We start from the raw sequence: 12,728 nt of genomic DNA, 5'->3' as shown, positions 1-12,728 counted from the left end.
GCTGTGTGCCCGAAATGTTGTCGCCGTCTATCGTTTATCGCTCATAGGTGGCGTTCTGGTATTTGCAAAAACACCATTTGTTTAACCGCCAACGGTCACACTGGCCAGCCACCGAATTTCTTGCGAACCGCAAATTTTTGTTTACATGCTATTTGTTGACTGAAAATCTATATCATTGCCATGGAGGACAGCCAAATGGACACCAGCTCACCCACAGAGTCTAGCTCCGAGGTGAATTTCAATGCGGAGGAGGATAAATCGCAGGAAACACGTTCCGCAGCCGGCGTTTGTTACTGGTAAGCTTATTGTATGGGCTTTGTTTGTTCGGCCCCACAATTGATAAGATTGTTTTTTAGCGGTAAGGAGCGTAATCTCAATATTGTGGAGCTACTTTGTGCCACCTGCGCTCGCTGGGTGCACGAGACCTGCGTTTCCTACCAACTTGGCAAAGGCAAACTTCTGCCCTTTATCACCAACTATGTGTTCGTCTGCAAAAACTGTTCTGCCAGCGGATTGGAGACCTTTCGCAAGAGTCAGGCCAGTAAGTTCAAAGTAGTCGACGTAACCCTTTTGGAAATGACAATATCCGTTCCCAGCTATATCCCAGATGTGCCACTGCGCCATTGCCAACATGCAGCAGGCAGCTTCCAGGGACGGACGTCGCCAGATTCAATTTAGCAAGGACAAGGAGATCATACCGTACATCGAACAGTACTGGGAGGCCATGACCACCATGCCGCGCAGGTTGACCCAATCCTGGTACAGCACCGTCCAACGATCTTTGGTTAAGGATGTGCAAACCCTGTTCACCTACGAAGAGCACTCGGAACATGGCGCCATGTACGGACTGTTTCATCAGGATCTGCGAATCATCAAGCCCAACTACGAGAGCATGAGCAAGAGCGGAGCCCTACGACTCACCGATGATGGATATACTCAAGGTAAGTGTATTACTATTTAATAATTTAAATATACAAAATAGCGCTATACTCTTGACCGCATGTGTTATCGAACCCTCGGCAGGAAAAGCTAAAGGAATAATGTTTTGGCGGTCAAATTACACTGGCAACACTGGTCGTCCAGCTGATTTTGGCACAGTGGTTTTCATGTTGTCTATTTCCCTACCTATTCGCTCCCCCTATTTATCGCCGTTTCCGCCTAGTACACTCTCCGCAAACAAACAAGCACACTTTGCCGCTCCCTTTTGCACGCTCTTTCGCGAGTGTTTGGCAGAGTAAAGCAACAACAACTGGAAATCGCAATGCGGATCGTAGTTTCAGATTTGCACACACACACACACACAAGCGCAAAAAGAGAAAAAGAGAGAGCCCCACGTAGTCAGATTGTGGGCGGGGCGAAGTGGGGTGGGGTGGGGCTGGCAGAGGCGCTCAACTTGGCTCATTCATTACAAACAAATAGTTACGCTTGGGGAACACTTCGCCAGTGTGTCAGTGTGCGTGTGTGTGTGGTGCTCTTTCGGGGGAATTGATTTTGATTTGATTTTGAGCACTACGCAATTGCAGGGCCCCTGCTCCTTCAGTTCAGCTCCATTGTGACCTGCTTCTGCTTCTGCTCCTGCTCATTCCTCCCGCCATGGCGTCATCTTTTACGGAAGAGGAGTGTAAGCCCGGAAACATCACCGCCTCGAACTTTGCCCACTCACCTACATATGTAGCTAGTTCCATGGTGAAGGAGTTTCCTTGGAAGGAATCTCCTTTCAGAAGCATTGCACATAAGCCCCAAGATTTACTCCAAGCGTGGAGAACTCCGAACTATCACAATCACGCATTTGTTTTGCTGCCTTAAGGACTTGATTGTATTGATTATGTTTATTGGATTTGTAACTAATGCTACGCTCTCCTGCTTCCAGCTACCCTGTCCAAAAACAATCGACAGAAAAGGAAATTCCCCGGCACGGATTCGGGACCCACGGGCAAGAAGGGTCGGCCCAGTTCCGATATTACGGCCAATGTAAAGCTGCCACCGCATGGCTACCCACTGGAGCACCCCTTCAACAAGGATGGCTATCGTTACATACTCGCCGAACCGGATCCACATGCTCCATTCCGTCAGGAGTTCGACGAGAGCTCCGACTGGGCGGGCAAACCCATACCCGGCTGGCTTTACCGCACCCTGGTGCCCCATTCTGTGCTCCTGGCGCTGCACGATCGGGCACCGCAGCTAAAAATAAGCGAGGATCGGCTGGCGGTAACAGGCGAACGAGGATACTGCATGGTTCGAGCTACACACTGTAAAGTTATATATACATATATAGTTTCTTGAAGAAATCACTTATATCAATTCTTTTTTCCCCAGCTGTGAACCGGGGATGCTGGTACTTTGAGATCACCATCGAAGAGATGCCCGAGGGAGCTGCCACGCGACTTGGTTGGGGCAGGGAGTACGGAAACTTGCAGGCTCCATTGGGATATGACAAGTTCGGTTACTCCTGGCGATCTCGCAAGGGCACCAAGTTCACCGAGAGTCATGGCAAACACTACAGTGACGCCTATGTGGAGGGCGATACCTTGGGATTCCTTATAGAGCTGCCAGAGGAGGCGGCGCTCGATTATCTGCCCAACACATTTAAAGATCGGGTAGGCTTGGATCGTTAGTCGTCTTATAAAATTCTCGTTTCTCTCTTTACTGATCAAACCAGATCTATCTTTTGTATTGTAAAATGATGTAGGTCATCTTGATAATTAGCCTATATTATGCCTTGCCCCTGAATTTGCATCCTGAATTTGCATATCATTGCATCTTTACAACTCGACCCTCCCTAATTAGCAATCTTGTTCAATCTATTCATTCTTACATTCCACAGCCCCTGGTCAAGTTTAAGTCGCATCTGTACTACGAGGACAAGGACAAGATCACTGAGACCCTGAAGAATCTGCACATCCTGCAGGGCAGTCGCATCGAGTTTTTTAGGAACGGCCAGTCCCAGGGTGTGGCATTCGAAGACATTTATGCCGGCAGCTATTTTCCGGCCATCTCGATACACAAAAGTGCCACGGTCAGCGTAAACTTCGGACCCGCCTTCAAGTATCCCGAGGTGCTCGTCGAGCGCAAAGCCAAGGGGGTAATATATCTTGGTTTGTTCCCAGGAAGCTTAACATCTATTATACTATCCTCTCCAGATGCACGATCGCGTGGAGGAGCTGATCACAGAGCAATGTTTAGCCGACACCCTTTACCTCACAGAACACGATGGACGTTTGCGACTGGATAATATGGGTCTTTAGTGGGTTATGTCGTCAGTTACAGGAGTTTTAGAGAACTTGGGTCTTATAGGAATTTTAATTCGTTAAACCAATAGATAAAACGCGTTATTTTTGTATGCACTGTTCTTTGGCAAGCAGAACTTATATAAAACTTTGTAAAGACTATAATCCATACCTAAAATACTTAGAATTTACCACTTTTAAAGCAGAAGAATTGTAAGAAAACACTCTTTTGAGATCAGTTTTATTGTTTGAGGTTACTTGAAGGCTTTGAATTTCGAGGCACTGTAGGGTATGTAGAAGGCGCTGCTGGGCGCAAATTCGGATCGCGGATGATGCACTGCCGCTGAGATGGAGCGCCCCGTGGATGGTGTGTTGCTGGAAACGCTGGTCGCCCCGAACGGATGCAGCGTGGAGCGGTTGGAGGAACTATTGCTGTGGCCGTGGCTATTGTGTCCGCCTCCGCCGCTGGAGTTGCTCTGACTCGAAGTGGCCGTGGTGGTGGCCAGTAAATCCCTGCTGTGCCTGCCCAGATTAAGCGAGGGCAGGACTACCGCGTTCTTGTTGTTAAAGAAGCGATTGGCGGCCATGGGCATGTGCCAGGCGGACGATCGATGGCTTTGATGTGGCAACACGGCAGACTTGGCCTGGTTTTGATGCTGCAGCTGCTCCTTCTGCTGCACCTGGGTGAGCTGAACGAAGCTGCGGTTGTTGAGCAATCCCCGAAAGCGCCGATTGGTGTCCAGCACATTTAGGATGGGCGGCATGCGCAGGCGAGCCGAGGATTGAGTGGTGGCTGAGATGGGCAGCTGGGGCTGGTTCTGCTGGCTGCGCTGTCGTTTGAGGAGTCTAACCGAAACGGAGGTGACCCGCAGATCCCTGTCCAGAAGATCCACCAGCTTCTTCTGGCTATGGCGCAAATAGGAGCGGTGATGAGGCTGCTCTGGTTCTTCTGCCTTGGGTGTGAGAAATCCATCCTCCGCCTCCTCATCATCGTCGTCGTCGTCCAGGGAGTTCAGACTGAGATTTGAAATCGAGTCAATATCCTCCCGCGTCTGACTATCGAAGCTGTGGTGGCGCAGCGGTCGAGTCCTGCGGCCCAGCAGGCTGGGAAACTTTCGGTGCCAGTCGGCGATCTCGTTGCGTAACTCCGGCTCCTGAAGCTCCGCCAAGGGATCCTCTCCGCTCATCAGCCGCTCCACCCGCTCCCAGTCCAGCAGGTTCTTTTTGATGGCATCGTCCGCCCACGGAATGGAGCCCACCGAGCTGCGGTCAATGCTGCTGGAGGAGTAGGGCACATCCTGCAGGAACTCCGAGTCATCCGGATCGTCCTTATCCACTTCCTGTTCGTTGTTGTTGTCGTTGTCGTTGTCTTTGCAGATGGCACCCTCATTGTCCTCCAAATCCGCTCCGAAATAGTAGTGTCTGTCTGAGGACATCAAAACTGCTCCAGAAAAACGAGCTGGACTCGTTCTGCCGTCGCTATCCCTTCCCTACTCCTTGATCCCTGCACTCGCAAATCCCCGTGGGTGTCCTTTCGATTTATGTAGCTGTGCCTGTGCCTGTGGCAGTGCCTGTGGATGTGTTCCCCTTCAAAATCGATGCCTCAAAAGGCGGCAAGCGACAATTGTTGTGTTGTGGCCCATTCCAGTTTGGCTTGTTATTTATTGTCCTTTTGTTGTTTCCACCACCGACAAAAGGGCGCAGGCTCCACGGCGTTGCCAGTGTCGACCAGAAATAACGTTCGTTGGTTCAAAGTGGTTCAGAAAAACGAGCATTGAGGGCATTCTTTTCGAGTTTATCTATTCAAAACCAACAAGTATTTTTGATTCTTATTTTCAAGAAAACTAAATATTAAAACCACAATGGGCTTAAGAAGTTAGCCAGGTATGCCAAAGCTAATGGTATCACTAAATAATTTTTCAAAATGTCCCGCCAAATTGCTGTCTGCCGCCCAACGATATACCGATGTTTGAGTGCATATTGTATCGCTATTACGTCGCAGTTTCTCCCATCACTATCTCGGATTTTTACAGCACGGTCATACTGTATATCGTTGGTTTTAGCTGGTATAGGGTCATATTTTTGCCGGGCGTGCTAATGTCCTTTTTTGCGTGAAGCCAAGTCATTTGCCAGCCGGCGATCGCAGGAAACACAAGTAGAGGATGTGGCACGAGGCGAGAAAGCAGGAGCGCAAGATCCGTGGCCTGATCGTCGATTACCGCAAGAGGGCGGAGCGGCGGCAGTACTTCTACGACAAAATCCAGGCAGATCCCACCCAGTTCCTGCAGCTGCATGGCCGGCGTAGCAAGATCTACTTGGATCCCGCGGTGGCCGCCGCCGGCGATGGAGCCGCAATCATGCAAGTGATATTCATTTGGAGCTTAAAACCCTCTACTCTCTAGCTGCGTGGCGACTTTTATTTTTGCTAAATAATTGGTACTTTTTGCAGTGTGCCTTGGCAGGGTCAGCAGGACAACCTCATCGATCGCTTCGATGTACGCGCCCATTTGGATCACATCCCTACCGTGAATAAGGCCAACGCCGAAGGAGCGGATGGTGACTCTGACCTGACCCTCGAGGAGCGGCAGCTAAACTACGAGCGCTATCGCATTCTGGCGCAAAATGACTTCCTCAACGTCAGCGAGGATAAGTTTCTGCATCAACTCTACCTGGAGGAGCAGTTTGGGGCCAATGCCCAACTGGAGGCGGAACGAAATCTAGCCAAGAAGAAGCAGAAGACGGGTGGCGCAACAATTGGCTACTCCTACGACGATACCGGCGATGCAGCGACTATTGGACCTCAGCCCTTTGGAGCTGCCAGTTCGGTTGCCACTGGTGGAGCGGCAGCTGGTGCGAAGGGCGACAAGGGGGAAGGCAGTGATGAATCCGATTCTGACATCGACATGGATGTGTCGATAGACATCGGCAAGCTGGACACCTCGCAAGCACACGAGCTTAACGCCTGCGGGCGCAACTATGGCATGAAAAGCAACGACTTCTTCTCACATCTCACTAAGGATGCTGACGAGGCAGATGCCCTGCGCATTGCGCGCGAGGAGGAGCAGGAGAAGATGCTGCTGAGCGGGCGCAAGTCAAGACGCGAGCGTCGGGCCCAGAAGGAGAGGAGGATCGCCAATAGACCATTCAGTCCGCCAAGCTATGCGGCCAAGGAGGACAAGGACAAAAAAGGCGGTGGTAAGGGCGGCGACAAGGAGAAGGAGGAGGATAGTGAATCGCGTTCGCCTTCGCCCGCGGAAGCTGGTCCCGAGAAGATAACCTACATTACCTCGTTTGGCGGCGAAGACGAAATGCAGCCCCACTCCAAGATCACCATCAGCCTGACGAAGCCAGGTCTGACTTTGGGTGAATCGTGCATCAATGCCAGCAGCGGAGCGGCAATTGCCGCCGCCGCAGCCTCTTCGGTTTCCTATGCTCAAAAGGTGAAAGATAATCTGGACAAGTTGAAAGTGATGAATGAGTCGTCCAAGCGGAACAGACGCCGCTCCCGCTCCCACTCCCGCTCTCGTTCTAGGAGTGCCACACCCTCAAGGAGTCGGAGTGGCAGTCGACGGAGAAGTCGCCGCAGTAGAAGTTATCACAGGAGGAGCAGGACGCGTTCTCGTCGCCGACGAAGGTACTACTCCAGATCAAGATCCAGGTCGAGATCTAGATCCCGCTCTATGTCAAGATCAAGATCCATGTCTCGCAGTCGGTCGCGCTCCGGTTCCTGGAAACGCTACAAGGCGCGCAGTCCAAGCTACAAGCGCTCTAGGAAGCGCTACTCCTATTCTTCTCGTAGCTCCAGTGGCAGCTCATACAGACGAAGAAGTCGCTCCCGATCCCACTCCAGCCGAAGGAGTCGCGTCAAGAAGAAGACCACGCCTCCGCCAGTGGCGGCCGTGGGTGGTTTTTGCCTGAACACCACCACGACTACAACAACATCCACTGTAACGGCGGTAAAAATGTTCCAGCAGCAGCATCAGCAACCGCAGGCCAAGTCAACGCCACCCATGATCAGCTATCCCATACCTGCGCGAGTGCTCAATCTAAACCAAGCCGTCACAACTACCGCTCCTGCGGCTGTGCAACCGCAAGTGGTAGAGCCACCACCACCGCCACTGAAACGCTACTATGGCCGAAAAAGAGCCAACGACACCTCGTCCTCATCGTCGTCGGGAGCGGAAAACAGCGAAGGCAGCGACAACGAGGAGCCGCAACAGCCACAGTTAGGAAAGCGAGCTGAGGACTCCGATGATATGGAAGTGGACACTGCGTAAGTTTGTGTGCTGCAGACAGTGGTAAAGTAGAACAGCCAAGGACTAGGGCCTATATCCTTGTAATTGTAAACCTTATCTAATTATGGTAATCTCTCTTTCAGGTCGGAGCGTTCCCACGCCCTACAGCCGACCATGTCGTCATCGAGCAGCACGGGTAATCAAACAGGCAAATATAGTTCTGCTACCGAAACCAAAGTCAGTAAGCAAAGCCAAGCGTGTCATGCCCCACCCAACTGGAGTACACCACAAAATTCACGTCTCAGCCTCCCGCTATCCGACATCCAATCCAATGAGCAACATTCGGACCCAAGCAGGCAGCACCATGTTCTCGTTCCAAACCTGACTAGCGACCATCCCTGCATGTCCATTTGTTGATACATTGTTTTGTGTCCCCCTCTTAATGCCACTGCAGCAACTCTGTTGCATTGAAATGCAATGTTGATTGCGATGCAATCAAGGATGCATTCACCACCCCATTGTATTTAAAAAACCAGCGCAATTCCTGTCCGGTTTGTCTGCTTTTTCTTCAATCGGTTGCTATGCAATGGAGTTCCGTGATTCGTTCCTATGGGTTAAGTCTTCAACGAAATTTCAATTCTCACCAAAGCAAAATGGCTAGGATACTTTGTCAGCTTAAAGATACATTTTTCAAGTTATGGTATACAAATAGCTGATTCTAATCCTGGAAGTATTATGCAAATGATAAGTCTGCACACGCATTTTGAAGCTTCGGTTTTCGAAGCTTGCTTTTACCTATTGTTAGTGAGTAGAAGTCCTAAACTGACAGCCCATCATGGACGCACTGACCAACCCCCACTGGCTACCACACTTTCGACGGCCCCCCACTGCTCCCTTAAAACCACGAAAAAATCCTGAGATTTGCTAAATAAGTGTGTGCTTTTACAGGGCTCCGGACATCCGAGTTCTGGTGGCGGCGGACGGCCCAATCTGCGCGAGCGGCTTAAGAGAAAGATGCAAAACCTTTTGAACCGGCAATGTAAGCCAACTGGAGTGTAGTGTGATGTTCACCAAGCGCCTTTCTAAATCCCTTGAATTAGATAACTAAGACTGCATTTTCTTGCAGATAAAGCCGATAAGCGTGCGGAAATCGAAAAGACCGAGCGGGAACGACTGCAACAGCAGGAGCGCGAGGACGAGATGCGTGAACTGGCTCTGAAGCTGCGCAGAAGGTGGGTATCTGGATGTGGTTGGCTCTGGCGGTCCTCTCACATTTACATATTCACAGGCGTCGTGAGCTGCGACACAAATATGGAACGCCCTCGAGTGGAAAGCTCTCGGGCAGCGAGGCGGAATCTGTGGGATCGGAAAGCCAGCTGGCAAAGTCCACTTCACGTCGCAGTCGTAGCAGATCGCACAGTCGTAGGCGGTCGCCACCGCCGGACACACAGCACAACAGACGGAGCAACAGCCGAACGGAAAGAAGGAGACGCACAAGGACACCTAGTCCAAAGTACAATCGGAGGCAGCGTTCGCGTTCCCGAAGCGGAAGTCGCGTAGAGAGGAAGCGGCGTTCGCACAGTCGACGACGCAGTGGCAGTCGGGATCGGCGCCGTTCTCGCAGTCGGAGGAGCCAGTCCAGGCGGCGGAGGCAGCGGGATCGCAGCATTGAGCGGAATCGCGAGCGGGAACGGTACAGGCAACAGCATCATCATCAGCAGCAGCAGCAGCAACAACAGCAGCAGCAGCAGAACGAAAGGATGCGGGGACGTGACCGCGATCGGGAGGCGGATTACGGTCACGGTGGCAGTGGATCTTCGAATCGAGGACGCGTCGTCATCTCCGCCCCGCCAAAGCTCAAGAAACTGGTTGACTATTGATCCCGAAATCGCTGTGAAAGGAGACGTTTTTCTATTCACCAGATTATACATTTGATATTCGCTCGATTGTTTATACATAGGTGTACGATTTATTTCTGGAGCGTGTTTTGCGTTCACTGTTGATTCTGGCCCCAATAAAATATTTTTAGCGCATAGTATTAAAGTTAAAACTTTCAAGGGAGATCGCAAAATTTTTGTACATTTTATTTAATATTCCTAATCTTTTTTTATTCCATACTTGATAAGTTTTTTAAAAAATATATTTTGATTTTTTTGTGCTTAAATGCAGTGCTGTATACGAAAGTAAACTAATGTAAGTTTTATATTTTTAATAAATTTCGTATTAACCGTTAAAAACAATCTTTTAAAATGTGGCAATCGTTGTCGTTATCGATTGGTCGATTTACCTGCCGCACTTGGCAACCCTGTCTGCCAGTTGTTTATGTAATTGTAAACAGCTGTGCGAGAAGCATACTGGAATCATGTTAAATTTCACTCTTCGCCGACTCACTGGAGTTTCCTTGCGAAACCTGAATCAACTGACACCCACAATTAGCAGCTTAGGACAGATCCTACCCAGAGCCACTATGTCGCAGGAGGCGGGACAGTATCCGCCCATCGAGTCTGCCATGCGAAAGGCACTTAACACGGAGCTGAAGCCGGTGTTCCTGGAGGTCATCAACGAATCGCCCCAGCACAATGTCCCCAAGCGGTCAGAGTCCCACTTCCGTGTGTTCGTCGTCTCGGAGAAGTTCAACGATCTCACCCTCATCAAGGTATGCTTAATCCCTTGATACCCCGTCGTAATTATTAACACGTTTATTTTTCCTTAGCGTCATCGATTGGTCAATGACACGGTAAAGAACGCCCTAAAGGCAGCCGGTTTCGAGTTCATGCACGCCCTGTCCATTGAGGCCAAGACGCCCAAGCAGTGGGAACCCGAACAGGAGCCGGAGAAGAGTCCGCCGTGCCTGGGAGGTCACGGCAAGTAAACCCAGAAGGAAAAAAACTGATATTCTATGTACAAAGGACCTACTTTACTATTCACAAAATCAGCTTATGCAAATACAACAGAATCACCAATGGAAAAGGGAGTGCTAGAAGGGAATGGTTGATTTAGGACAGGGGTATGGCCTCCACCTGTCGCCGGGCGGACAGGATGACATCGTTGATGCCCACGCCGTCGTAGGCAGCTCCGCAGACAGACAGTGGCAGTTTGTAAGTCTTGATGTAGTTCCGGATGGCCTCTACGCGCCGCTTGTGGCCCACAGTGTACTGTGGGATGCACTTGTGCAGCGTGTGCACTCGACTGAATTTGGGTTCCTCGCGGATCTGCAGCATTTTCTGCACATGGCTGGTGGCCAAGTCAAGGATCTGTTTGGGACTGGGACGATCGCCGAACCACTGGTCGAACCAATGTCCACCCATCATCACGGTAAGCACAGTGTTCTCGCCCATGTCGAAGCAGCAGCTGTCGAAGATAACGCCCAGTAGAGGCAACTTCTCCACTGGCGGCACTAGCAATCCAAATCCGTCCTGCTTGAGTAGCTTGCCCGGGAACTGCATGTTCACTACCAGCACATCCACGTACGGAATGCTCAAAAGCTGGGCGCTCAGCGAGGGATGCTGCTGCTTCACCAGAGGCGCCAGTTTGTAGGCAGGAAGGGAGCTGACCACATGTTCCACCGGCACTTCGGCATCCTTGATGTTCATTCGAACTCCAGTGCTGCTGAAGGTCAGATTCCGGCACTCGTTGCTTAGCTGCACGTTGACATCCCGCTCGCCCAGATACTTTCGCATAGCTTTGGGCAGGTTCTCCAGTCCGCCTTGCAGTCCGTACATGGCCCACTTCTGCTTTAGCGCCTGTGCATACAGCTTGGGCTGTCTCTCGGCAAATAGTCCATCCTTGGTGTCCTTGGTCTTGTTCTTTTCAAAGCGGGAAATGAGTGCGCCCTTAAGCACTCCTCCATACTTCTGCTCCTTTTCAAAGAGTCCCTCCATCAGAAAGCGCACGCTTATTTCACGCGCATCTCCGGCGCAAATACCGCAGATCATGGGACTGATGGCATAGTCGGCTATCTCCTTGCCAAACCTGCGCTCTGCGAAGCTATAGATGCTCTCATCCTCCAGCTTGGCCTTCTTGCTTGCTGTGACCAGATCCCGGAGCACCGCTTTGTACAGCGGCTTCGTGAAGGGAGGCAGGACGCCGAAGAGACCTTTGGGACTGTTGGGCAGCATGCACAGCTGTCCCTTGGCATACAGCATTCGGTTGCGCGCTGCCACATGACTGCGACGAATGGGCGTCACCTCCAGTTTCAGCTCCTCCACCAGTTCCAGCGTATTGGCGCCTGGCAGGCCAACGGGGCGTATGGTTCGCGGACCGCTCTCGAAGATGAAGTTGCGATCCTTGCGATTCTCCGACCGCACCCAACCGCCCACACGGGGCGAGGCCTCGTAGATGGTCAGCGGCTTCCCGAATCGCCGCAACAGGTAGTATCCCGCGGACAGTCCACTCAATCCGCCTCCCAGCACGGCCGTCGTCATGGTCCTTCTGCTGCTTCTGGTATCTCCCGAATCCCTCAGAGGATTCAGACAAGTTTTGGTGGTTTTTAGATGGACAAATCTATGCCGGCTTCGATCGTTCAGACCAAAATAAACCCAGGTGACATAACTATCGGTGCCAGACGAAGCTATCGATACGCTTTTATCCAAAATCGCTGAACTTGCAATCGATGTTATTGGCGCGGGACAAGATTTAAATTTCATGATGATTCTGCAGAAACTTAAATGTTAGATAAGAGGAAAATATAAAAAAATATATTACATTTATTTCGGTAACTACAGCTTAAAAAATATCTATTAATCAACACACAGTTTAGGTATATTTATGTAAGCAGACATTTTGTTAATTTTTTTAAAGTTAAATAAAATATATTGCATTAGGTAGAACTTAATTTAAGGAAATATTATTTTAAGGAAATAGATCATCAATGCATCAGTTCTTCTTGCCGCAATTTCATCTCATTTGACATGCAAATGTGCAGCTGTCCCAAAAGTATGCAATGAATTTGTTCCGACATTCCTCATACGCCACGTGTGCATCGCAGGAAAGTTCACTTGCACCTGCAGTGGCACCATCACCATTGCCATCATCATCACCATCATCGCGGCACTGGGTCATTCATAGTGAATGGGTTTTGGCGCCAGTTTTGATGAATCGAACGAAGCGTGCAGCCCGCACCAACCGCAGGAATCCGAAAAGCTCCCAAAGACGAGCTTGGGCCGTGCTGAAGCACATTGGGCCACCGATTTCCATGTCGTCGGAGTCGACATCGCGCAGAATTGTATACGCTGCTGACGAGAAAGGTTGGTCCTCGCGTTGGAGC

General features: G+C 50.6%; 5 protein-coding genes across 11 annotated transcripts; 3 read left to right on the top strand and 2 right to left on the bottom strand.

Annotated features, from left to right (window-relative positions):
* Window positions 1–33: 33 nt before the first annotated feature.
* On the top strand, window positions 34–3,451 carry LOC6538683 (set1/Ash2 histone methyltransferase complex subunit ASH2). Of its 2 annotated transcripts, XM_002099166.4 has the most exons (7): window positions 34–296; window positions 357–541; window positions 597–941; window positions 1,871–2,251; window positions 2,317–2,597; window positions 2,825–3,082; window positions 3,141–3,451. In XM_002099166.4, exons 1-7 carry the CDS (start codon window positions 181–183, stop codon window positions 3,243–3,245), a joined length of 1,671 nt encoding a protein of 556 aa, XP_002099202.2. In that variant the 5' UTR covers window positions 34–180; the 3' UTR covers window positions 3,246–3,451. The 2 variants fall into 2 exon arrangements, with proteins under 2 accessions (XP_002099202.2, XP_015048975.1); XM_015193489.3 differs by lacking the exons at window positions 34–296; window positions 357–541; window positions 597–941 and adding an exon at window positions 1,402–1,621.
* Window positions 3,439–4,979, bottom strand: LOC6538682. The gene has a single exon (XM_002099165.4). It carries the CDS (start codon window positions 4,661–4,663, stop codon window positions 3,482–3,484), a length of 1,182 nt encoding a protein of 393 aa, XP_002099201.1. The 5' UTR covers window positions 4,664–4,979; the 3' UTR covers window positions 3,439–3,481.
* Window positions 4,980–5,258: 279 nt separating this feature from the next.
* Window positions 5,259–9,523, top strand: LOC6538681 (CLK4-associating serine/arginine rich protein). Of its 6 annotated transcripts, none has more exons than XM_002099164.4 (6): window positions 5,261–5,586; window positions 5,677–7,500; window positions 7,606–7,699; window positions 8,411–8,501; window positions 8,589–8,694; window positions 8,751–9,523. In XM_002099164.4, the coding sequence occupies exons 1-6, from the start codon at window positions 5,390–5,392 to the stop codon at window positions 9,340–9,342; spliced, it is 2,904 nt and encodes a 967-aa protein (XP_002099200.2). In that variant the 5' UTR covers window positions 5,261–5,389; the 3' UTR covers window positions 9,343–9,523. The 6 variants fall into 6 exon arrangements, 5 of the variants coding, with proteins under 5 accessions (XP_039232069.1, XP_039232067.1, XP_039232068.1 ...); XM_039376132.2 differs by having other exon boundaries at window positions 5,457–5,590; XR_005561650.1 differs by lacking the exon at window positions 8,751–9,523 and having other exon boundaries at window positions 5,259–5,586; window positions 7,606–7,658; window positions 8,411–8,520; window positions 8,589–8,691.
* Window positions 9,524–9,786: 263 nt separating this feature from the next.
* Window positions 9,787–10,432, top strand: LOC6538680 (bolA-like protein DDB_G0274169). Its single transcript, XM_002099163.3, has 2 exons — window positions 9,787–10,118; window positions 10,176–10,432. Exons 1-2 carry the CDS (start codon window positions 9,825–9,827, stop codon window positions 10,332–10,334), a joined length of 453 nt encoding a protein of 150 aa, XP_002099199.2. The 5' UTR covers window positions 9,787–9,824; the 3' UTR covers window positions 10,335–10,432.
* On the bottom strand, window positions 10,358–12,010 carry LOC6538679 (protoporphyrinogen oxidase). Its single transcript, XM_002099162.4, has one exon. It carries the CDS (start codon window positions 11,884–11,886, stop codon window positions 10,459–10,461), a length of 1,428 nt encoding a protein of 475 aa, XP_002099198.1. The 5' UTR covers window positions 11,887–12,010; the 3' UTR covers window positions 10,358–10,458.
* Between the last annotated feature and the right edge of the window lie 718 nt (window positions 12,011–12,728).

The sequence above is a fragment of the Drosophila yakuba genome, chromosome 3R (genome assembly GCF_016746365.2).
Source record: "Drosophila yakuba strain Tai18E2 chromosome 3R, Prin_Dyak_Tai18E2_2.1, whole genome shotgun sequence".
NCBI lineage: Eukaryota > Metazoa > Arthropoda > Insecta > Diptera > Drosophilidae > Drosophila > Drosophila yakuba.
The sequence above is the reverse complement of the archived record's forward strand: the minus strand, read 5'-3'. Positions and strand labels throughout refer to the sequence as shown.